This window comes from Orcinus orca, chromosome 3 (genome assembly GCF_937001465.1).
Source record: "Orcinus orca chromosome 3, mOrcOrc1.1, whole genome shotgun sequence".
Taxonomy (NCBI): domain Eukaryota; kingdom Metazoa; phylum Chordata; class Mammalia; order Artiodactyla; family Delphinidae; genus Orcinus; species Orcinus orca.
Window position 1 is genome coordinate 121,449,902 of NC_064561.1, and position 27,205 is coordinate 121,477,106.

Sequence of the window (27,205 nt, forward strand, 5' to 3'; positions counted from 1 at the left end):
TCAGAACACAGACATTTTTTAGGATAGCTGATGTTACTTTACACATCTCCCTCTTCTGTTGTTTTTTTATGGTGTTCAATCCTGGCACCTCACTTCTGCTTTCATTCGTAAAAGATTAAACGCATGAGTACTGTCCTTTAACCACAACTAGAAAATTATACAAATATATGTATACATACACACACTATATATGTGTGTGTGTGTGTATATATATATACATATATATAGACATTTAAAACTGTTTTCGGGCAGTTGGACATCAGGCAGCATAGAACTGTGATCCCTGAGAGAAGAAAAACAAAAGAGGTAAACACTATGACTAACTCTTTGGACAGACCAAGGAAAGTAGAAGTTGTGAGAGAGAATGTCAGAGACGACAGAGCTGCATACAGAGAGATGCAGAAGGGTCCCATCAAAGTCTTTGGCCAAGCACTGATCCTTAAATATGCGGAGGACCTCACATGAGATCAGGGAAAGAACCACAAGAAACAGTAGGACGAACAAGGGTTCACATAGGGCTTAGAATAGTTTGCTCTCCGACTAAAGAGAGTAGAAATACCTCAAAATACTTAGGGCATTGGGTAGAAGTCTTGGAAGTGTATTGCTTTCAGGGTGGGATTAAAATAGACATAGACAAGGATTTCCCAATCTTGGTACTAAATGACATTTTACTGAGATAGCTCCTATCTGTCCACCCCACCTCTGCAGAAGAGGAAGTAGCTTACTTATCCAGGATCTATATGATATAGGGTAATTCTTCACAGAGCCAAAGGTAAGGGGCTAGTGAAGGTAGAATATGGAAAGGCAAGAAAATTATTCTGCTACCCTTTTTTTATTCCACTAGCTTTTAAACTAGCATTTTCCTAGAATGTCAATTGCCAGCTTTTAAATCTCTCAACTCTACAAAGTTAATCACTCTTTTAAAAAGCTGTCTGTAAGGGGCTTCCCTGGTGGCGTAGTGGTTAAGAATCCGCCTGCCAATGCAGGGTACACGGGTTCGAGCCCTGGTCCGGGAAATCCCACATGCCGCGGAGCTACTAAGCCCGTGCGCCACAACTACTGAGCCTGCACTCTACAGCTCGCGAGCCACAACTACTGAGCCCATGCGCCACAACCACTGAAGCCTGTGCGCCTAGAGTCCGTGCTCCGCAACAAGCCCGCGCACTGCAACGAAGAGTAGCCCCCGCTCGCCACAACTAGAGAAAGCCCGAGTGCAGCAACAAATACCCAGTGCAGCCAAAAGTAAAAAAAGTTAAAAAAATTTTAAAAAAAGCTGTCTATGTTAGTAGCTGTCCTCTTTATCTTCAGCTTTATGGTCTGTGAAATAAGAATTGAAACCAAGAATAAGAAAGGTGATGAAGTTTTATGAATGCTTTTCAATACCACTTCTTAATACTACTTCTCAATTAACTGTGCATTAGTATAAAGCACAGTTTTATATTATGGTGTTGTGGTCAACGCTATAATACATTCAATACCTATCATGAATACAAATTGACAGAATTCTTAAGCTTTCTTTTAATTTATGTCAATTAATATTTTTAATATTCTTCAGCAACAATACCACACAGCTCATTCTTGCCCCAGAATATTCTATCCAGAGCAGGTAAACTTCTTTCCTAGTACTTAACAAAATTCAATTCAACAGTACTTACCAAATTCAATTTAAGAAATGTTTTTTAATATACCACCACCCTTTTTTTATTTTTGAGAAATCACTTACTTGGGTTTGGAAAGCACCTTTTCCAAGTTAAATTCTTTCAGATATCTTATTATGGCAGCCAAAGAGCAAATCACAGGCTTTTCCAAGTTAATGATGCCAGAAAAACTTTGAGAACCTAAAAAAACAGAATATACACCTTCATTAAAGTTATTATTCCTTATTAAAAACAAACATTAAGTTAAATAAAATTTAGTTTATGATTTTTGAAATAATAATTTAGACCGTTATCTCCTAAAATTACCCTTTGGAAAAATACAGAAGTTTACAAATACTTAGGGTACGAAGGGCATTTTCTGACGGTGGATGACCCTTTTTTGGAGAGCAACAGAGCAACTATTTTCAAAGTGTAAAATGCTCATCCCCTTTGACCCAGAAATACTCCAAAATGCTTGTTAAAGATGTGTATACCAGAAAGTGAGTTGAAAAATCTCTTCTAGTAGCTTCTGCTTTATAACAAAGTCAATCAGCTATACATATACATATATCCCCATATCTCTTCCCTCTTAAAAAATTAGACACAACCTAATTGAACATCAATAAGGTATTACTTAAATAAATTTCAGTACATCCAGATTATTATGCACCTACTAATGGGAATGACTTTCCCATTAGCTTTCCATCTGGTCTTCCACCTCTATCCCTGTGCCCTATAGGGTATTCTTAACAGAGTAGCCAAAGGAATCCTTTTTAAAATGTGTGTCACATAACTGGATTACTGTGCTTACAAATCCTCCAACATTTCCCAACTCACTGAGAGAAGCAGCACAAGTTCGTAAAGGGTCTACAAGTCCCTACACAACCTGCCTTCCATCTCCTTTCATCTCTGAGCACACCTCCTAATATTCTTAGTTACTCTGTCCCAGCACCCAGACTCCTTGATGTTCTTTAAACACACCAAGCACTTAAGATATGTTGTACTTACTGTTGTCTCTGCCTGAAACTGTTCCTTCACACGTCCATGTGGTTTTCCCCCTTAACTCCTTTAATCTTCGTTCAAATCTTTGTTCAACTGCCACATTCTCAGTGTGGCCTTCCCTCACCGCTCTACTTAAAAATTCACCTCTTCCCTGCCTTTCTGTATAGTACTCATCACCTTTAAACACTATTTTATTGTACACCTCCCCCTGTTAGACTGTAAACTCCAGAAGGGCAGGAATTTTTGTCTGTTTAATTCCTTACAGTACGTAAAATACCTCAAATAGGCATTCAATAAAAATTAGTTGAAAGAATAAATACAAGTTATATTAAACAAATACATAGAAATATGTATGTTTATGTGTAGATCTGTACATCAAAAAATTCTTAAGGATTTGAGGGGAAGGACTTGTACTTTTTTCCTTACACACAACTATGTTTTAACTTTTTTTGCAGTAGGTATTTATAACCTTTAGAAAAAATAACAAGATATCCTCTACAAATCTGCAATATAAAATATATTACTTTCAACTATAGCTTTTTATAAAACCAAGGTGTAAATGATGAGTTAACAAAACTCTTCCCTTCAACTGAGAATTTCACCTTTTAACTGTCTAGCTCTGTTCCCCAGGAAACCTGACAAAGATGAAGTGCCATTGTGTTATGAGGTAGCATTGCATATGGTAAAAATGACCTGAAATCAGTAAACTGCAGCATCTGAACTAGGGGAAATTATAAATACCTGACTCCAGAATTTTGGCCTTCCTTGAGTACACTGACTCTTTAAACTTGGCATGTCCTTTGGAGAAATTCCAGCAAGAGATAAGGTTTCCTATAGGTCATGGGGCTTCTAAGCCAGGGCAGATCCTGCATCCCCCTGATGAAAGTCTGCTTTCTTTGCAACTGAGCAGTCACTAGAGGTGGGAGGGGATTTTAAGCGCCCAATGACTCTGTGGACTGCTGCAGACTGCTGAGGACTCCTCCCACTAAGAGGAACAGCGTCCTGTCGGCAAACTGGATTTTCTGTCCTATATCCTTCTAAGTGAATCTGATGCCAAGAGTGGCTTATGATAGTTTCCTGACTTAGTCTTGTCTTTAGTTGAACATAAGATGATGATCCCTTGGTGATATCTCGGACTGCCATTATAAGTGGGTTACACTCTCAGACGCCTGATTCAATTTGGCCAAGACACCATGAGATTAAAAGGAATGGGGAAAGAAATGCCAACAAGACATTGATGCCTAAGAGGGAGCTGGGGGAGGCTGGTCTAACAGTGAAAGCTCTGCAGCTTGTGACAGGGGATAAAATTGGATCTTAGCATAAGCTGGACTGGCAGGAATGAGGGGTACAGACCAAATCAAACAGATACTTGGCTGAGAAAATGTGAATTAGACAAACAATGGTAATCCAACATATTAAGACCCTGTCACTAATGTTCTGGTATTTTAATTCTGGCCATCAATTTCTGGAAATGCTAGCCCTCATTAGGAGATTTACATTTTATAAAATTGCAGGAAAATCATGGACTATCTTTTAAAGGAAGCAAAAAGGAAGGTTCTTCTGTAACTAACTTGTTACACTCCAATGAATATGCCAAAAACATCAGGTTACTAAATGGGCATAATTACAAAGAAGCAGCTGCAGTTGTGCTTCTGATGAGTGCAATAACAGTGAACTCTTCCCTCTACTTCCAGTTATTAATCAATAACTATCTAGTTTCCATTAGAGTTTTAGTCAAACTTGCACCTTTATCCAAATCTCAACTCAGTTAAATTTGAGGACACATGGCTAACATGCATAAAATATCTACCTTTACCGTCAACTATGTCTTTTGCATAAAATTCTGTAACCTCTTGGAAAGCGTGGCTGTATTCAAAATACATGTTATCCATCCTTTCTACTCGAATTCTGTCATCCCGCATGCTGAAAGAAAAAAATGCAAAATTAAAAAATTAATTATCCATAATCTTGCACTATCTGTATTTAGGCCTTGACCTGACCAAAATAAATAAGACTCATTCCTTATTCTCTCCCAAGTTGAAAAAAAAGAGACAAAGAGCTAAGGTTTCCCGGTCAAAAGGCTGCATTTCATAAAATATTATTACTTTTACTACTAGTATTTTATATCACCTAGCACACTGTATTTTATATATATTGTTATTAAGAACTCATTAAAATTAAGGTCAGTTACTTTAATAAACACAAAAGGGAGAAAAATGGAAAAGCATCAATTTAATTGCATCAATTGTTTAAATCCACTAGAAACAGAATACATCATTAATTTCTTTGAAGTGGCATCTTTGGTTGGCACTATGCTAATAAGTCCATTTCTTCTACCACAGCCTCCAGTCAAATATAGTAAATTCCCCTTAAGTCAACTCTCACTGTTTCTATAAGTGGTTCTACACTTTTAAAAAATATGCATATGTGTGTGTGTGTATATACATAAATGATCACGTAAGTACATAAACAAAATCATCAAATCATCATCCATGCTAGTAGTGCATTGTCTTCCATTTTCTAGTTTGCTTGACTCCCCATTCCCCTCCCCTCCTCTCCTTTCCTAATCACCTCACTCCCAACCCATTAACAGCCTAGGAGGAACCCTTCCTCATCTTTTTCATGTTCATATGGTCATACGTATGTCATATACACCTACTCATACATGCATTGTTTTATAAAATGGGGATGACTTTATACAAACTTCCCTGCATCTTCTTTTCTTCACTAAATAATAACTCTTGGAAATCCCTCCATATAAAGTGACCTAGCTACAACTCACTCTTTTTAATGTCTGAAAAATATTTGATAGTATGTAAAAGCCATAATTTATTCCACCATTTCTTTACTATTGGACATTCACTTGATGTTAACATTTTGCCACATGTTGCTTTAGAATATTTTTATCTAAAAAAAAATTATAGATACAGGTGTATCTTGCACACGTCCCTCTTCAGTCATATTCATCTACCATCTTCAGAAGTAAACACTACCTTCAATTTGGTGTATATTAGCACCATGTATGTTTTTATACTTTACAATATATTTTAGCATCTTTACACAATACACTGTACCATTTCATGTTTTAAATTTCATATAGGCAGTACTCTATTACACCTATCCTTCTACAACTTGCTTTTGCACTCAGAATTATATTTCTAAGATTTATACATGAAGATGGACATTTTTTTTTAATATCTTTATTGGAGTATAATTGCTTTACAACAGTGTGTTAGTGTCTGCTATATAACAAAGTGAATCAGCTATATGTATACATATATCCCCATATCCCTTCCCTCTTGCATCTCCCTCCCACCCTTCCCTATCCCACCCCTCTAGGTGGTCACAAAGCACCAAGCTGATCTCCCTGTGCTATGCGGCTGCTTCCCACTAGCTATCTATTTTACATTTCGTAGTGTATGTATGTCAATGCCACTCTCTCACTTCGTCCCAGCTAACCCTTCCCCCTCACCATGTCCTCAAGTCCATTCTCTACGTTTGCGTCTTTATTCCTGTCCTGCCCATAGGTTCTTCAGAACCTTTATTTTTTTTTAGATTCCATATATATGTGTTAGCATACGGTATTTGTTTTTCTCTTTCTGACTTACTTCACTCTGTATGACAGTGTCTAGGTCCATCCACCTCACTACAAATAGCTCAATTTCGTTTCTTTGTATCTGTTTTTAAATTTTCAATTATTTCTTATTTTTGAGTAAATTTTTAAGATTTGCTTTTCAAATTTAATTCACCTGAATTTATTTTGGGGGATGGTGTGAAGGTAGAAATACACTTTTATTTTCCATATGATTCTCAATTAAGGATAAAGCACCATTATAAAACATTTCATCTTTTCCTACTAATTTAGACTGCTGCCTCCACATTTCTACATATGTGTGACCCTGTTTCTGGCTTCTATCCTATTCCACTGATCTTTTTGTCTATCTCTGTATCAGGACCACAGTATTGTAATTTCCATGGCTTGGTATCAATATCTGTGGCAAGGCCCCTACCTTGCTTTTCAAGATTGTCTTGGCTATTCTTGGGCTTTTGAATTTTTTTAGAAATTTTAGATTCATTTTGTCAAGTTTCACAAAAACCTTATTGGGCTTTTGACTGGATTTGCAATGAATTAATTTAGAGAGAAATGATATCTTAACAAATCAAGATATCCTATTGTTAAAGATGGCATAATGTCTCTATTTATTCATGTCTTTTATATCTCACAATAATGTTCTGTAATTTTCTCCATGTTATATATATCTTTGGTTGTGCTCACTCTTAGATATATTATAGATTAATACTACTGTGAAGGGAATCTTTTCTTCTATTACATTAACTAAAAGCTTATCACTGGTGTACACGGATCTAAATTTTTATATGTAGCAACAATGCTAAACACTTTTTTCCTGTATTGTCTATGCATGAATTAATATCATCTTCAAGAAGAAAATTTCTATTTTTCATTTCTTTTTCCTGTTTCAGTACACAACTGGCTAAGACCTTCAGGGCTGCGTTGAACAAAGGTAAGGCTAACAGCCATCCTTTGTTTTCTTAGTGATACTAATGGGAATGCTTCCAAAGTTTTGACTCTTAAATATGATTTTTACTAATGGGTTTTGGAATAAATGACTTATTAGCCCGAGATTTGGTAAGTTTCCCAGTTTTTGCAAACATAAAGAAAAATTAGTCATAAAGGATTACTGAATCTTAGCTAATGTTCTTTCTATAGGTATTAAAATAATCATATTGTTTCCTCTCACTTAATCTGGTAAGATATTATTCATATTTTCTGATGCTGAATGATCTTTGCATTCCTGGAATATATTATACTTGTCCTGATGTTCTGCATTGCTTAAATAAAGTTATAAATTTGATTTCTTAGTGTTTTTCTTTTCCCCCAGAAAATCTGTGATAGCATACCTAGCTCCAAAGGCTTTTTCTGTTCTACTGCAAGACTATGACAGGCATAAGCTGCTTCAGGAAGAAATCTAAGAGGGAGGATTTTCTCCCATCTGTAGTGCTGAAGAGGATTTTTCCACCTTAATCCAATGGAGAGAGTATCAGACTAACTATTGCAAATCTCTTATCAATTTTTATCTTCCTGTAGACACCCTTAATACCTGGATTTTTAGAAGCCTACTGCAAAGCTATTTAGTAACTCAAAAAGCAATGAATGACCTTAGGTGAGTTCCACAATGCTTTTGTACAAGTCCCTAGAGTGAACACACGAGGCAGCTGGTAACTCAATTACTGTTCTAATATTTTGTTTGAGAAGCAGATGAGAATTTAGAAACACATTAATTTTGATAAAAATGGACTCGTCAGTTACCCTTGAGGCTTTCATGGAAGCATTACAAGAGTGTTAAATTCAACATTCTGCAATCTGTATATAAAATATCCTTATGCAAACATTTTTTTCCACAAACTGATTGGAGTTATATGTGAAATCTCTTATCTGTTTCCCTAGATTTCTTTATGATAAAATCAAATCACTGTATCTTTGAAACAAAAGTCTACTTGAAACACTGTATACATAGAGAGTAATATCCAACCAGAATTTTGTCAAACTAGATTTTAGTAAAATTTCTATATTCAACAGAGAACTGTCAATCTTGGTTTCCTCAAACTGTAGCCTGTGAAATACCTGCATCAGAATCACCTGCAACACACATTAAAAGCACAGATGCCACACCCCAAATGTGTTCCATCTGAATTCAGCAAGAAGCTGGAGGAGAGGGGGTATTTTCATTTCAACAGGGTTTTCGGGGTGACTCGCAGGCAAACTGCAGACTGAAAACACTCATCTACACGAAAAATACTGGCAGCCATTGTAGGACTAGAGTACAAAGTGGAAATATAAATCTTCTCCAAAGACAGTCTATGTTTTTAGCTGCTCTATTAGAGGTGAGCAGTAAATATCTTTTCACCAAAAAATTAAGTCAACGATGGTCCCCTAATTGACCTAGGAGTTAAAAAATTATTAAAAAAACACCTTCCCACCCTCTACAGAGGCTCTTTGTGACCAGAGGCTGAAGCCTTCTAAACAGAAAAGACACTGAACAGAGGCTATGCTCCTCCTCCGTGGGCCTGGGGTGGCAACTGCCCTTCTGCACTGGATGGGAGGACTAATGTCAGCATGTGAGTCTCAGTCACTACACGGGGTATGCAAAGCTGGACTGTTTTAAGATTTCTAATTTTATTTTATTTTTTGAAGATTTATTTTTTATTTATTTATTTTTGGCAGCATTGGGTCTTAGTTGCGGCACGTGGGACCTTCGTTGAGGCATGTGGGATCTTTCGTTGCAGCGTGAGGGCTTCTCTCTAGCTGTGGCAGCAGGTTTTCTCTTCTCTAGTTGTGGCGCGCAGGCTCCAGAGCACGTGTCCTCTGTAGTTTGTGGCGCGCGGGCTCTCTAGTTGAGGCACACAAGCTCAGTAGTTGCAGCACTCGGGCTTAGTTGCCCTGCAGCGAGTGGGATCTTAGTTCCCTGACCAGGGATCGAACCCATGTCCCCTGCATTGTAAGGTGGATTCTTTAGCACTGGACCACCAGGGAAGTCCCAAGATTTCTAATTTAAAAAAATCCTTTTCATATGTTACATGCCTCTGTGTTGCCAAATATATTGTTTTCGAAAAATTAAGTGGCAATAAAACTCTCAACAAGTGTGGAACCTACACTAAAAAAGGGGGGAACTTTAGACCCAGTAATGTCAACTTGGACATAAAATTGGTGATTCTCTGGTGCTGAGTAGCAAACTACCTACAAAGATTTTGATAATGTTTAATTGTGACCAAATGTCAACTTACCAATTTATGATCTATGCTGGCTTTTGAAACTATAACTTTTATAGATAAAAAGAGCCTTGCTAAAGGCTGACAATCTACTCTAGGAAAACCCAAGGCCTCTTCTGACAGTGTCCTTATTGATAATAATAATACGGATTGATTCCAAGCTTACTGAGTGATTAATTCTTTCCTCTGAGGACAGAATGCAATAGAGATTGAGATTGACTAAAACAGACTATGTAACATAGTTACAATGCCTCTATATCAGAATTAGGATGAAATTCATTAATTTATTACTTCTTACAATAGGGAACCATCACTTTCTTAGAAGACTGAGGGCATTATGTCAAATTATAAAGACAACCACTAGAATGAAAATATCAGAATAACCCCAGAAGAACAGCAAAGAAAACAGATCATATAGTGGAAGATTCTTTAAGATATAAAAATAGAAAACTGAATATGGACAAACTAATATCAAATATATCTACCATAATGACAAATGTAAATGGGCTAAACTCACTTATTTAAAGAAAATTAACCTTGGATTGGATTACAAAAGAAGAAAACCTGGGACTTCCCTGGTGGCACCGTGGTTAAGAATCTGCCTGCCAATGCAGGGGACACAGGATCAAGCCCTGGTCCGGGAAGATCCCACGTATCACGGAGCAACTAAGCCTGTGCACCACAAATACTGAACCTGCACTCTGGAGCCCATGAGCCACAACTACTGAAGCCCGCACACCCAGAGCCCATGCTCCGCAACAAGAGAAGCCACCACAATGAGAAGCCTGTGCACCACAATGAAGAGTAGCCCCTAATCCTGAATACTAGTGGTCATAGTAACTATTCTTGTTATTCTTCTGACTTTTCTGGGTCTATTATTAGTGCTTGCTATTGTTGCAGTTGTATAATCTTACACAGTATAGAAGTTTCCTGAAGCATTGCTGTCATTTTTGGTGTTGTCTTGTAATTAATAATGGATGAATGCTGGATGTTGAATTTTATCAAAATACTTTTCACATCTGTCTAGATGATCATACATTTTTCTCCTTTACCTTACTAATGTGATGGGTTATATTATTAGATTTCTTTATGTTGAACTGTTTTTATATTCTTCAGCTAAGGCATCACGCTATCTTGTATTTATCCTTTTTAGTATACTGATGGATTCTGTTTGCTAACATTTAATTTGGGAGATTGATTATATGATTTACACCTTAAAAAAAAAAAGAGTAGCCTCTCATTCTTGCAACTAGAGAAAGCCCGCACAGCAATGAACACCCAAAGCAGCCATAAATAAATAAATAGATAGATAGATAGATAAATAAATTTATTTTAAAAAGAAGAAGAAAAACTTTCTACACTACCAATAGGAGCAAAACTTAAAGTAATTCTGAAAGGTTAGAAAGAAAAGGTTGGCTGGAAAAAAATTGCCCAGATGAATATATTAGGCTAGTGCAAATAAAAAGAAAGCATGGGACAAGATTTTCTTATCAGGCAAGATAAAATTCAGGACGAAAAGCATTATAACAAGACAAAGAGAGGTACTTAATGATAAAAAGGCCAAGATGGAAGAAAAGCTTTTCATCCCATATCCTTACAAGAGTTTTAGATTTTTGAACCATTAGAATATACTACTTATTCAAAAAATAAAGTTGTTTCTTTAGAAGAGAGAAAGAGGGCTTCCCTGGTGGCGCAGTGGTTGAGAGTCTGCCTGCCAATGCAGGGGACACGGGTTCGAGCTCTGGTCTGGGAGGATCCCACATGCCGCAGAGCAATTAGGCCCATGAGCCACAACTACTGAGCCTATGCGTCTGGAGCCTGTGCTCCGCAAGAAGAGAGGCTGCGATAGTGAGAGGCCCGTGCAACCGCGATGAAGAGTGGCCCCCACTTGCTGCAACTAGAGAAAAGCCCTTGCACAGAAACGAAGACCCAACACAGCCATAAATAAATAAATAAATAAATAAATAAATAAAAAGCTAAAACTATAAAGCTTCTAGAAAAATATGGAGGAATACGCCTATGAACTTGGTATAGGCACAGATTTCTTAGGAATTAAAAAAGAAAAAAGGAAGAGAGAAAGAAAAAGGAAAGAGTGGATTACAGGATTTACACAAGAGCTCCCAGGAGATGTTTGTCCACTTCCCTGGACTTAAACCTGGGAGGCTAAGGAGTCCAGGAAACCGGAATGGCTGCAACCTTCCTGCTACCTTGTGGAACGCAAGAGGGCAAACGCCAGAGGGAGAGACAAAGGAGAAGAGCCCCTAAATCCAGCCATGCCCAATTCCAGCCTACTTTCAAGCTTTTCACTTACATGAGCCAATATGTTCATTTTTAACTTTTAAAAATTCAGTAAGAACTCACTATAAAGTATACAGTTTTCAAAAAGCAAAAGAGGAGTCTTTGCTGTCCAGAGAAGGAACTGGACACAATCACACAGGCAGCATCTTAGAAAGATGACAACCTCTACTGTCGGCCAGATGGGCAATAGTGAACTGAGGTGAGAAAGACCCAGTTTGATTTCAGCTGGTGAGCCTGCTTCCGACCAAACCAAGAGGGAGACAGAGTACAAGTCAGAGACTGTAGAGACCAGGAAGCCCCCGGCTACCACTGCACACTTTCCCACCAAGCAGAGATAAAGGGACCTTAGACAAGTTACCACCGGGGGTAGAAATTAAAAGCAGATTTAGGGCAAGCCCCCACAGGGTTAGAAAGACCCGAAGTAAGGAAACACTAGGACCTAGCCCCAGAGGACAGGCCTGTTGGGGAGCCAGAAGAAGAACTGAGAATCTCCTCACTCACTATGCAAACTCCATGGGGCCTCAGACAGAGGAGGCCTAAGGCCCAGGAAGTAACCAAGGCCTGCACGAATGGCAGCTGTGCCTGCTGTTCAAAAGACTAAGACAGGAGGTCTTATCTTATCTTACCTTATCTTAAGGTAAGAAGTCTACACTAGGTAAACTCATGTCTTTCTAAACTTTTCTCTAGCTTTTGATTTTACTTTTTCTTTTATAGTAGTTGTTACTTTAAGGAAAAAAAAAAAATTGCTCATCTGTCTGGAAATTGCTAACCTGACAGGGAAGTACTTCTATCTGCAATGAGGTCAGGAAAACTAAGAGGATTAGAGTGCTCAAACTTTGGGGAACCAGGGGGAAGAGAAAAAGGAAGGGGGAGGGAATGGAGGCAGAAAGCCCAAGGGCCTAGAGAAGGCATCATTTCTGCACACAGTCATAACCTCCCAGCTCTTCTTCCCTGACCCTGGAAATCTTCTCTAAGGATGAACTCCCTTGGAACAATATTTTAAAACCTCCATCCTTTCTTATCTTTCAGTCCATCCCAATCCTGGGTCTTTTTGCCACCCATCTCCACATACCATACCCCCAGCCCTGTGCACATATTCTTACTTATTTAACAAGCCAGCCAAGACTCACCTCCTCTAAGACGTTTTCCCAGAAGAATAACCACATGCTAGGAGAGCCTGTGCTTTCTACTGGACATGTGGGACTGCAGTTTGTAAAGTAATACCTTCAGAAATAAAGCTACTTTGTTTGAAGCACACATGCTTTTTGTCAGGAACTTTACTGCCAGAGATAGAAATACAAACTGTAATATGCATTATAAAGGAATGAAAGTTTCATGGAATATTAACCAAAATAATGTCAACTGTGCTATAAAACATTACTTATTTTGAAGTCCAGAAGCAGAGGTGAAAGAAGGGAATGGTTGCTTCTTTGTGTGTTTTTACTGAGAAGCCATATAATGGAGTGGTTCAGAGCCTATGCTTCAGAGCCAGGAAGTCTGGATCAAATCCCAGTTCTGCCACTTAGTAGTTGGATAACCCCAGACTTACCAGCTCTCTGCCTCAGTTTCCTGGAAATCTGTATTAAAAGAATAGTAGCTCCCTCACAGTGGGTTTGTGAAGATTAAGTCAGTCAATAAATATTATAAAGCCCCTAGAATAGTGTCTAATACATAGTGTTAGTTATTGCTGTTATTATTAACATTATTATTGCTACTTAAGAATGAAAGATAGGAATAGTCATGTGCTCAAAGGAAAAGGGAAAAAAGGGAGAGCGCTTTAGAATAGATGAAATTGGGCAGGACAGGCACAAAGGAAAGAACACATCAGCAACGAAAAATATTCTCAGTAGCTACCAAGATGTCTCTAATGGTACCTTTTTCACTCCAGGGGAGCACAGGATGAAGATGAGGAAAAGCTAATGTGGGATTTCAGAAACCACTACCCCTCCCCAAAACAGCACCTCACCTACTTCTGACCTTTGAGTGACTCAAATAAGTCACTCAAAGGTCATTTAAAAGGTCACTTAAATAGCGGTCACTCAAAGGTCACTTAAATAGTGGTCTTCAAAGATGACAAAACAAAAGATACAGGTTAATTTTAAAGTTTACCTTTAGAAAAATTAACAAAAGTTACTAAACTCTAAAACCAATTACCTAGACATGTACACACTACTATATATAAAATAGATAACTAATAAGGACCTACTGTATAGCACAGGGAATACTACTCAATACTCTGTAATGACCCATATGGGAAAAGAATCTATGGGTTGGCCAAAAAGTTCCTTCAGTTCTTAAGTAAAAATAAAAGACATTTTTCATTTTCACCAAGAACTTTATTGCACAACGTATTCACCGTTTTGTTCCACTAACTTCTGCCGTTTTTCAGGCAACTTCATAATTCCATCTTCCCAAAACTTTTTATCTTTTTGAGCAAAGAACTATTCCGGGTGCCTTTTATAGTCTTCCAGGGAATTAAAATTTTTTTCCACTAAGAGAATTTTGTAAAGACAGAAATAAATGGAAATCTGAAGGTGCAATGTCTGGTGAATAAGGTGGATGAATCAGAACTCTCCAGCCAATATGTAACAGTTTTTGCCTGGTCATCAAAGAAACATGTGGTCTTGCATTATCCTGATGGAAGATGACGTGTTTTCTGTTGACTAATTCTGGACACTTTTCATAGAGTGCTGCTTTCAGTTGGTCTAATTGGGAGCAGTACTTGTTGGAATTAATAGTTTGGTTTTCCGGAAGAAGCTCATAATAGAGGACTCCCTTCCAATCCCACGATATACAAAATACATCACCTTCTTTGGATGAAGACCAGCCTTTGGTGTGGTTGTTGGTGGTTCATTTCGCTTGCCCCACAATCTCTTCCATTCTTCCACATTATTGTACAGTATCCACTTTTCATTGCCCATCACAATTTGTTTTAAAAACAGAACGTTTTCGTTACATTTAAGTGGAGAACTGCATGTAGAAATACGGTCAAGAACGTTTTTTTCGCTTAACTTATGTGGAATCCAAACATCAAAGCTATTAACATAATCAAGCTGGTGCACATGATTTTCAATGCTTGATTTGGATATTTTGATTATGTCAGCTATCTGCTGTGTGGTATAACATTGACTGTTCTCAATTAATGTCTCAATTTGATCGCTATCAACTTCAACTGGTCTACCCAATGGTGGAGCATCAGCCAGCGAGAAATCACCAGCACGAAACTTCGCAAACCACTTTTGACACGTTCAATCAGTCACAGCACCAAAAACTCAAATGTTCAGCAAGTGAATGGATAAACAAGTTTGTAGCAATTCTACTGAACAATAAAAAGGAACAAACTACCGATACACTCAAAGCATGGGTGAATTTCACGGGCATTATGCTGAAAGGGGCTGGACATGAAAGAGTACATACTGTAATGATTCCATCTATGTGAAATTCTGTAACAGTCGACTCTGATCAGTATTTGTTTGGCGTAGGAGGTGGACATGGGGAGAAAAATGACTGCAAAGAGGCACAGGGAACTTTCCGGGAAGATGGAAATGTTCTATATCTTAATTGGAGTGGTGGTTATATTGATGCATATATTTATCAAAATTGATTTGACTCATATACTTATAATGTGTAAATTGCATTGCATGTAAATTATACTTAAGGTTGATTAAAAATTAAAGCTTTATTCCAAAAAAATAAAAAATTAAAGCTTTATATATTTGCCATATATAATTTATAGCTGAAAATTTTCTATTAAAAAATCTGAACATTTTGGTACAGATGAACCGGTTTGCAGGGCAGAAATTGAGACACAGATGTAGAGAACAAACGTATGGACACCAAGTGGGGAAAGCGGCAGGGTGGTGGTGGTGGTGTGATTAATTGGGAGATTGGGATTGACATGTGTACACTGATGCGTATAAAATGGATAACTAAAAAAATCTGAACATTTAGACCAACCAATTCCTGTGCCAGTGTGTATTTCAAATACATTTTTGGAATAAGATTCTAATTCAAGTAGTTATTCAGCAAAAAGCAATGATGCAGAGAAGTATCTCATTTTGAAGAAAAACATTTAACTTCAAAAAGTACATTCCATATTTATATGCTTTGAGATGATCATAGTCTAAATGTCATCCACTATTTCACATACACACAATCATCCTAACACGAAGCAAATTTTTACAAAATAATTTACGTTTCCTGTGGTTCAAAGATATTTTTGTTAATCACAAAAATCACAAAATCTTTACCTGACATTATATGCCCTCGAGAAAAAGCAAAAGAAATCCTACTTTTCTGAGAGTCTTATATAATCCTGAAGAGAATGATCAGCATTAAAACATTCTCAGCTTAGTGGAAATTCATCTCAAACATTTTTTTCATGCATGATTAAAAGCATTCTCTCAGTGACAGACACAAAATCAAGACCATTTCACTCGGATCATATGCCTTTGAGTTCATTAACAAGCTCGAGCCTGCCTCAGACAACTTAAAATAACCAATCTTCCTAAACCGATATTTTTCTCTACAAATAACGAACTCTGATATTATCCCAAGAAACAGCTGCTTCAAAAAAAATAATCAAGTTGACGATCTGGAATTCATAGTACATGAATAACTAACTGATGTTTCCTTTTCAATTCAACAAATCTTCACTACAGGAATACATGGAAAAAAGGAGTTCCTTGCTGTGTGTGTGTTATGGGCTGAATTATGTCCTCCTAAAATCCCTATGTGGAACTCCTAACCTCCAGTACCTCAGAATGTGACCTTTTTTGAAGACAGAGTGCTTACGGAGGTCATCAAGTTGAAGTGAGGTCATTAGGGTGGGCTTTAGTTCAATATGACTGGTGTCCCTAAGAAAAGGGGAAATCTGGACACAGACACACACCCAAAACGAAGACCACATAAAGAAACATAGGAAGAAGATGGCCATCTATGAGCCAGGAGAGAGGCCTGGGAGAGCCTTCCCTCACAGCCCTGAGAAGGAACCAACCCTGCTGGAACCTTGATTTTGGATTTCTAGCCTCCAGAAGTGTAAAACAATAAATTTCTGTGTTTTAAGCCACCCAGTCTGTGGTACTTTGTTACATCAGTCCTAGCAAACTAACACAACCCTACTAAAGGGCTCAGTATCTATTTAGAGGTGCTTATAAACAAATCACTAAAATACCAAGTAGATTGAAAAGAATGCCTGTGGTAGTATCTGCCAATTTCAAGAGTGTAAATATTCTCACCATGGCTGATTTTAAGCTACCAAAGCTTACCTGAAAGAAAATTCCATGGAAATATAACCATCCATTCTCACAAGCCACTACAAGCGAAATCCAGCACAGAGCAAAAACGCAGGCATCAGTATTTAATACACAGGTGATTTCAATGTACAGCCAAGGCTAGAATCCCAACTGAAAATTGCAGGACAGCTTCATAAAAGCAATAAGACTGTTAAAATACAGACTATTTTAGAAGACAGATGAGGAGAAAACACACCACACCACATAAGAATAGCTTAAGAATGGCAAAATAACAAGTGAAGAATGAAAAAAAGAGCTAATATCTACTGAGCACTTACTATGTTCTATGCACTGTTTTAAACCCATTATATGTATTAACTATCTTAATCCCCACTACTACTCTGTGAAAAAGTTCCATTATTATATACCTGGTTTTGCATAAGAAAACAGAGCCACAGAGAGGTTAATAAGATCCACAGCTAAAAAACGAAAACAAAAACAAAAAACCAAGGAAGCTAGGATTCAAACACAGGTTGTCTGGCCCCAGACTCTGTGCTCAGACCACTGTCCTGTGTCATCTCTCATTGTACATGACATGTTTAGAACACAGCAATTAGTCTAGTGCAACAAGAGCCCAGAGAAAGGGACAAGGGACTAGACAGGAGAAAGTGCGCCATCTTCCTGGCTTCGTGCTACCTTACTTAAGCAATGGGTTTTCAACTCAAACTCTTGTAAAATCAATCAATTTAACCTTCTTGCATAACTTGTTGTTTAAAGACGTCCAATCAAATAGAAAAGTCTGGAAGTGAAAATCTATCTGTAAAACAAAATCACCACCTCTTTATTTATATGTGAAAATACGATTTAGACACAAGGATTGCTTAGCAGGCAACTGTCATCATTCAGGAGCAATTAGCGTGGCCTAGAGCCTCCGACAAGGAATGCAGGAAAATCATACACATTCCCTAAGCCACAAAGAGAATTCTGGAAGATGGGGCTGCACTCACTAAGCTCCTGGGGCAAAGACAGCACCACACACGAAAAGCCTAAGTTTTCCACTTCTGAGGTTAGAGGAAAGACACCTATAAACACTTCACATCACCGAGGCCCCGGGGTGGGGGGGGGGGGACGAATGAATTCCACTATTGTTTCCAATATTCAGCCAGTATTTAACTCTGGAATTGTTCTTTAAAAAAAAAAAAAGAGAATGCTTTTTATCTATGTATTTGCAGAGCACTGTAAAACATCAGCATTTTGACAAAGGTAGTATTTTAGTATACAGGGTAATGGCAAAACTGAATAAAACACATACCCTTTAAGTAACATCTTTGCATTGTCAGTACAGAGGGAAAGATAAAGTGAAAGGAAACAGGCAAACAAGGAGGGAGAGAGAGGCTTCTCTCCTTTTACAGGCAAATACTTTTATGCTCACAGGGCCTTGGAACTAACCTAAGGAAGCCCTTTCTTCTGCAGAAAAATGACAGAATGTGTTGAGAGGCTAAGTTCTGTGTCTCTCTGTAGCAGTAAGTAGGTGGGAAGGAGGTAGAATATGACAATCAACCTACAGGCCAGGCTGTTCCCACTGTTCTCCAGAAGGGAGAAGAAATAGGATTTTATTCTCCATGGGTGGGCAATCTCTTGTCTTGCTCAATTTAATCACCCACAAGTAAACTCTGTGATATCCGGGGGTTGAGAGTTAAAAGTTACATAAAGACTGTAAAGTATCCTTACCGATACCTAAATGACTGCCTGGCTTGGCAACCAGGAATTGCTTAAAAAGGGCAGTAACCACTTTATCAAATACTTCCAAACTCCCAATATTTTAGTCAGAAGCAAACTAGTTTTTACATTCTTACTTGCAAAAATTATATCTCAACAGTATTAAACACCTGTCACTTAGTGGCTTATTGGAACAACACACATTTATTATCTCACAGTTCTGTAGGTCAGAATTCTAACACTGGTCTCACTGGGCTGAAATCAGGGTATTGACAGGGCTGTGTTCCCTTTCTGAAGGCTCTGGAAGAGAATCTGGTTCCTTGCCCTTTCCAGTTTCTAGAGGTAGGCTACGTTTCTTGGCTTGTAGCCTCTTCCTCCATCTTCTGAGCCAAAATGGGTGGGTCACACACTCACAGCACATCACTCTGACTCTTCTGCCCGCCCCCCCCGCCTTCCACATTTAAAGGACTTGTGATTATTGAGCCCACCTGGATAATCCAGGGTACTCTCCCTACCTTAAAATCAGCTGAGTAGCTCCATTAATTCCCCTCTGTCATTTAACCTCATATATTCACAGGTCCTGGGTTTGGGACAAGGTAATCTTTGGAGACAGAAAGACAGATACATGCATATATGCATACATGCTACTAGACCACCTGTGCCTGATTCCTCACTATAAAAAATTTATAATTTATAAATTATATAGTAATTACTATATAATAATAGTAATCACCTCAAAGATTTGTTGTGAAGATTACCTGAGTTAATATGAGTAATCATCATGGAATATACCTGGTATATAGTAAGAGCTTCACTATTTTTTACAAACTCTTTAGAATTTCTTTTTTTTTGGCTGCACTGGGTCTTCGTTGCTGCATGTGGGCTTCCTCTAGTTGCAGCAAGCGGGGGCTACTCTTCGTTGCAGTGCATGGGCTTCTCATTGCAGTGGCTTCTCTTGTTGCGGCACACAGGCCCTAGAGTGTGTGGACTTCAGTAGTTGCAGCACACGGGCTCAGTAGTTGTGGCTCGCGGGCTCTAGAGAGCAGGCTCAGTCGTTGTGGTGCACGGGCTTAGTTGACCCGCGGCATGTGGGATCTTCCCAGATCTTCGAACCCGTGTCCCCTGCATTGGCAGGCGGATTCTTAACCACTGAGCCCCCAGGGAAGTCACTACAAACTCTTATTTCATCTGTGTTTAAACCTTTCTCTCGTTGTGCAATGTATTTTCCCAACACCTGTCTAGTTAAGTGTTGCCTATCCTTCTAGGACTTCTCTTGCATGATGCTTCCCTACATTGCATAAAACTGCATTTGTCTAATACAGCAGCTACTAATCACACGGAGCTACTGAGCACTTGAAATAGGGCTGGTTGGAATTGAAGCGTGCTGTAAGTGTAAAATACACATTGGATTTCGAAAACTTTGTAAAAAGGAATGTAAAGATTTAATATATAAAAAGGGATGTAACAGTTATATGTTGAAATGATATTTTGGGTATACTGAATTAAAGTATATTATTAAGATTAATTGCACCTGTTTCTTTTTACTTTTTAATGTGGCTACCAAAAATTTTAAATTACATATGTGATTCACATTACATTTCTACTGAGCAGTGTTGCTCTACACAGAATTATCCTCTCCCTCTCATGTACTCTCTCAGTATTTAGTTTGCTTTCCTATCACACACACTACATAATCTACTTTGTACTGCAGCGATTTGTATAGGTGCTGGCTTTCCAAGTAGACTGGTAGCCTTTAATGTGCAAAGGTCATGGATCTTCTAATCTCAAGAAGATCCAGGGTAACTGTACAATAACTGTTTATGAAGCTGAATGGAAAGGGAAACAGTATTTAGCTAATGTGTTTTGTATACCTTACCTGATTTGTTGTTAACAGGAATGACCAGAAGTCAATCAGTCTTTGAAGCAACTTTTTCTTGGGTTAAATCATGATGAGGATGTATAGCAAATGTCAAAACAAAGTTTCATACAACAATACTTAGCTTATTACATACAACGCACCCATCTATCTTTGACTCCACACTATTGTATTTCTTTTTTTTAAGTGGTAATTGCAACCCATAAGATTGTCTTCATAGTCCGCTAATGATTTGTGACCACAGCTCAAAAAGCACTGCCTTGATGGGTGGGTCAGGTGCAGGCCTCCCTGGCTGGACACAAACCATCTTAAAGATGTCATGTGATACTCAGCACGCTCCTGATCTCAATGGCCCCACCAGGTAAAGACTAACCCTGTGGTGTGGTCATGGTCCAACATGGCCATCAGGGAAGACACAGAGATCCACTCATCATGAATTCTGTTCTCCACCAGCCTTCCTGTTAGGGCTGGGGGCAATTTAGTACACAATCTAGTACAGTGTGTTCAGGGCCCATGTCCACTCCCTTGAGATGGAGAGCCCAGCTCAGCATGGCCAATGGATCAGAGCTGAAGGTACAAAGTAACAGAAAGAGCTCATGATGGTGCTGAGGGAAAGAGTCCTAAGAACTTGTCAGAGTTTTCTGAGCTGCTGTTGTGTGAAGGGGCTCCCAAGCAAGCCTGGAGAAACGCCATCAACCTCAGCATTATGTATATTAAATCAAATTATATACTGAATCAAATACTAGACAGGTATTTTCTTTAAAAAGGTGAAGGGAGGAGGGGTAAGGAAGGGAAGAGGGAAAGGGAGGTAGAGAAGAAAAATGGTTGAGGGAAAAGGCAAGCCAGGACTTCACAGACTTTTATTGCTCTAGGGATGAAGACTTGGGTTAGTGGTTAAAAAGAATTCACAAAAAGAGGATGGGAGGGAGAAGAACTTCCTGGCCTGAAAATAAGAGATAAGGGAATAATTTCAGAGTAATCAACAAAAATAATGGAAATTAGTAAGAAATCTCCTTTCAGCAGAATGGTTTGACAGGAAGGAGTCATTGAAAAGACTAATGGATAAGTCTGCGACCACAAAGGCTCCGACATAAGCAAGCCTGGTGGGGAGGAGGCGGGGTGCGCTTTGAACCAAGGTTTTGGTTTAAGGTAGACAATGAAAGGAAGCTTTGTTAGAAGGGAAGAACGTGAAATGAATCTTTGAACTATGAAGAGGGAGAGGGAAGAAAAATAATTGAAGAGATCCTAAGGATAGATGGCTACCTTTTTAAAGAGTTCAATTATGGAGATTTTTGTACTTCATATTGCTATTAGGTTATATCTTAATGATGGCAGGAGGTGGACTTATCAACATCAAATAGGACTGGAGATCTAGTGGGCTTTGCCACTAATTACCTTGGTGATCATGTAACTTCAGAATAAAATGTTTTTGTTAATTAGGAGACTTTATGAAATTAAATCTCCAAGCCCAAATAAACAGGTGATTTACAAAAATCAAGTAAAAGTAGTAGAACAATTCTGCACATCTCACACAATTGCTTCCCAACTTTTCTGTTCAAGTAGACTGGCCCCACCTTGGGAGTTCTCTGTAGTAATCATTCCTCCAGACTCCTCAAATTCTGTCTTTTCCTATTCGACTACTATCAATAAACCTATAACATGTACACCCCATTATTCTTTTAAAATAGAGATATTCCTGAGGATTTACACTCAATGAAAATGCACAAAGACGCTCACTATTTAGATAAACCATACAGCAAACACTCTTGTAGAATATCTATTAATTTATTGTGTTTTAAAATCTGGATTTTCATATATATGAGTTAAAAGTGCTACCCATTAAGGGCTTCCCTGATGGCACAGTGGTTAAGAATCCGCCTGATAGGAAATTAATATGGTCTTCCCAAAATGAGTTGGCTATCCTCATACCATTTAAATACACATTTACCATCATATATCCTGTACGAATTTCCAGCTACTACAACAATCCCTTCACGTTTATAAAATCCAATTCATTTTTCCTAAGAAAAACAAACAGGAAATATTCATTATTCTCCTTATTCCAAAAGTTACTTGTTTAGTCATTCACTCATCAAGCATTTATTAAGTACCTACTATATGCAAGCTACTATAATAGGTCCTGGGGACACAAAAGATTACTATGACACAGTTTCTGCCACGAGCCATCCCGTCTTTGCCTTTTTCTGAGGAGACTCTTAATCCAACCCCTCCTTAATATTGCTCTCTCTCCACTGTTCCAACCTTGATTCTCTTTCAGTTCCACTTTATACAATCTTTCTCTCCAAACCCCACATCTGTCCTGCCTTAGGCTGCTACACTCACCCTGGCAGGGCAGCCAACCAAACTAGTTTCTTTTCCCTGAGAAAGCCACGCTCTCTCAAACCCCCATCAGCCTGGCTGTCATTCTCGAGTCTCAACTCTGGCATACTCTTCTGGGAAGCCTCGCTTAACTGCATAGACAAAGCTTCGTGTTCTTGTGCTACCAGTGACTCTATAAGACCATAACATTTGGCACTTTTGTTATAACTGTTCGTTTCCACGACTACCAGCCCTGTAGACTGTAAGAATCTGGAAGGTAGCGACCTTACTCATTTTTGTATCTTCACCATCTAGTAATAAGCTTGGCACACAATGAATATTTTTAAGAATGAATGAATGGATGGATGGATGGATGGATGAATAATAACGTGCAAATCAGAGGATGGATCAAAAGGTGAGAATCCACTGCAAACATCTATCAATACAAATATTTCTTAGGGATAAGAAAAGAATAATCAATCAGAATTTACTGCCAGCTATCTAAATTAATAAAATAAACTTGAAAGTGTAATAAAATACCTCAATTAGAAAGGTCAACTACTATAAAAAATGGAGATGAGCCCAACTCCAAGGAGCTTAAATGCCCTTTCTGGACCTCAAATACATCACCTGTATTTCTCTTAAACTCTGGTTTGGATTTTTTTCATTCAAGCAATGGTCCCATTTATACTGGATTTAGCTCTAACACTCATACAGAACTTAAATGACAAGAAGCAGATAAACATGACATATGCTGCCCCTAAAGTGTGCTCCAGCATGTTCCCCCTACCTCAGGCATTCCCCCTCCACCTTCAAGAATGTTCCCACATCTGCAAGTACATCACTACTACAACTCAGTAGTTTTTGGTAAACCAACCCACTGTTTTTCCAACACAAATACCAACTTAAGAATCTTCCTATGCCATAAAAATTTATGAAATCACAGGTTTGATTCACTAATTATACATTTTTAATATACCTTAAATAAATATTTAACTATGAAAGTAAAAAATATTTATTTGTGAACTGCTTGGAATTCTATCAAGTAAGTAAACCAAGTGTGACTCGGCTCCACCAGTGGTGGCCAGTGCTCAGAGTCACCGACTCCCAACCTTCCCTGTTCCAGGGCCACTCCTCTTTTGACCTAAGACTCTACACCTGATTTATGCCCTTCTCCAGGCTCTCTGAATTCACCTGGTTTTGAGTTTCCTTCAATTCTTTTCGAATTTTAACTTACATACTTATTTTTTTTTTTGGTAATAAGCAATAAAGGAGAAACTTTATAAAAAGCTAATATGACTTAATCCTCGTGACAGCACTCTGATGGAGGACTGGTAAAACTTCACTACGGTTATTTTTTGTCTGCTCAGATTGTTAATTCACCAAAGAACGGAAGAAGGACTTTCCCCATTGGTTGTGCTTTTAAAAATATTCTAACATGCTTAAACTTTAGGTGATACCAAAACAAATTTTAAACTGTTTTAAATTATAAAAAATTTGAAAACGGAGTTTTCTTTTTCCCTGAGTCAGACTCACCCCACGTACAAAACTACAGTAAAGATTTGCACATTGGATTATCAACATAATCCAAGTGCTTTTTAAATTTTATTTTAATTAAATTAAAGTAATATCAAGGAAGCAAAGTTCATTCATACTCAGAACAATCTCTAAAATAAGATCTTGATTAGAAGCACTTCTGCTCTGGGAAAGAAGAGTAAACACACTTTTCCCTCTTTCTCTTGCTGAGTACAATTCCCTGGACATTATACATAAAACAAACAGAAGACACTCTGAAAGGCAGACAGAAAGCAGACCAGCAGGGAACTCGAGACCTAGAGGTGAGTCCCCTGAGTTTACTTTTGCCACATACATCCCAGCCTTGGAGGTGAAGAAGCTGACAATCGGGAAAGGCCAACAGGAGCAGGCAAAAAAGGTCCAACAATCCTGCTCTCCCCAAACACCCAGGAAAGGTGCAGCCAAGCAAGACAGAAAACTCTTAGACAATAACCACTCTACTCCAGCCAAACACCACAGTAAAAAAATGTGGTCCAACTCCACCCATGCTAGCAAAGGCCAAGGGGGGAACCTAGACATCCTTTCTCACCAGATGGATAAATGGTATCAACTGGTCACTGTTAGTTTTTAGCCAAGTATAATTTTCTAAATGTCATGCAGCTTCAGAAAATTTTAAGAGTTAATATTGTAAAAAATTCATACACACCACTGACCATATCATTTGCAACAGATGGACTACAACTACATATCCCTACCTTGTCCTGGTTCTCTACCTGGCTCTTTATCTCCTCCCTTTATGTTTCTTTCTATCCTTCTTCCTCCGACTCCCAACTACTGACATTCTCCAAATTCTTTGATCTTATCCTTTTCTCTGTACACTTTTTTCTTTTATGGGAACTGTTTATTTATTTCTTTTATCTCAACACTCACACTAGGCCTCTTCTCTTTTATCATGCCATTCTTTGCCCAGAGACCCAACTGCCTTCCATTAGGAGTCCACACCCCTTGGCTGGATTTTAAGGTCCTTGACTCTCTCTTCCCCCAACTCTCAACACGAAAGTTCTCCTCCAAACAGAAAAGTCTCCCCACTGTTTTCACACTTCCTCTACTATTTCCAGCCTGTGGGCCCCAGAGTTCATGTCGTTTCCACACACACAACATACTGTCCTCCCTCCCCACTACCAATTCAAAGCCCCCTGTCCTGCAAATGCCCCTATGCCAGCCAACCTCCTCCAACAGGCCTTCCTTGGTTATGTCAGGGCCCAGAAAGCTCTCCCTCTCTGTACTCAAAGTTGACCATCATCTGCTCTGTTCATCTGACTTGCCTCAAAAATCAGTTTCTTTGAGAACTAGTAAATATTAATTAATATTTGTTAATTGTTTTCTATACCTTTCCTCTTGACCAGTTTTTTTTCTTTTTTTTTTCTGTGGTACGCCGGCCTCTCACTGTTGTGGCCTCTCCCGTTGCGGAGCACAGGCAGCGGCCATGGCTCACGGGCATAGCCACTCCACGGCACGTGGGATCTTCCCGGACCGGGGCACGAACCCGTGTCCCCTGCACCGGCAGGCGGACTCTCAACCACTGCGCCACCAGGGAAGCCCTTGACCAGTTTTATAAACATATAACATCTCTAAGCTAAAGTGATCTTACCTGCAGTTAATACAGTGCTTAAAATCATTACTTTCCCTTTGTTTCTCTCTATAGAGAATGTAAGAATGTATACATTCTTACAACAAATGGAAAAGATAACAATTAATATAGTAAGACTAATTTTCTAAGAACCAAACTGAAATCTATAAACACACTTTACATAAATGATCTATAAAATTTTACATAAATTATCTATAAAAGATAATGCACTGAAGAAAAATTGATAGTTTATCATTATTGAGAAAGAATAACTTTAGCTTAGTACTATCTTTGACTAATAGTTATTTACTCTAAATTATCATACAATACAAATTAATTCTGTATCTAGACAAATAAAAGTAAAGCTTTTCGTAGTCTTTCAATTGTTATCCATGGTATATGAAATGCTTTGGAGACCTCTTGTGGTCAAAGTTAAAAAATACAAAACAAAACAAAAAACCTAATACGTACTTAAAATGGATATTCTGTAATTCCAAAACATTCTGCCTTTTCTCACAAAGCTTTATTATGTCTTCAGTATTAATAAAATATCAACCACTAAGTGACAAAAACGGATGGTTTTAACTTCAGGTTTATAGTGTAAGAAAAAACAAAGGAATTCTAAATCTGAGACTCAAGAACCTACCCATCACTATTTAAAACAAAGAAGAAGATACCACCAGAAACACAAAACAAACTTTTCTCCTTGAAAATTCAATGCTATGTTATTTACTGGTAGTAAATATGGAACAGAGTTTTGGCAAGCTCTGTTCTTCATACCCTAATTAAAAGCATTCCCGGGCTTCCCTGGTGGCGCAGTGGTTGAGAGTCCGCCTGCCGATGCAGGGAACACGGGTTCGTGCCTCAGTCTGGGAAGATCCCACATGCCGCGGAGCGGCTGGACCCGTGAGCCATGGCCGCGGAGAGTGCGCATCCGGAGCCTGTGCTCCGCAACGGGAGAGGCCACAACAGTGAGAGGCCCGCATACCGCAAAAAAAAAAAAAAAAAAAAGCATTCCCGATCCCCGTTGCTAACTTTTTCTTTTTTTTTTTTTTTACACAAGGCTAGGAACTGTATCTCAGGTTAATAAAAGCTAAATTTTATGGATGTTAAAGTGGACCCACTAGCATTTAGGGAGAAATTAAGGTAGGACCACACTTCACACAGTAAAGCAAAATAAAAGTGA

General features: G+C 38.4%; 1 protein-coding gene across 1 annotated transcript in view; it reads right to left on the reverse strand.

Moving 5' to 3' along the window:
• The window catches only part of MSH3 (mutS homolog 3), a 183,564-nt gene that overhangs the window by 118,494 nt on the left and 37,865 nt on the right, over positions 1-27,205 (reverse strand). Inside the window, exons 9-10 of the mRNA XM_049707736.1 lie at positions 4,456-4,562; positions 1,724-1,838 (exon numbers count right to left, since the gene is read on the reverse strand). Of these exons, the coding sequence (XP_049563693.1) occupies positions 1,724-1,838; positions 4,456-4,562 (222 nt within the window). The remainder of the gene's footprint in view (positions 1-1,723; positions 1,839-4,455; positions 4,563-27,205) is intronic.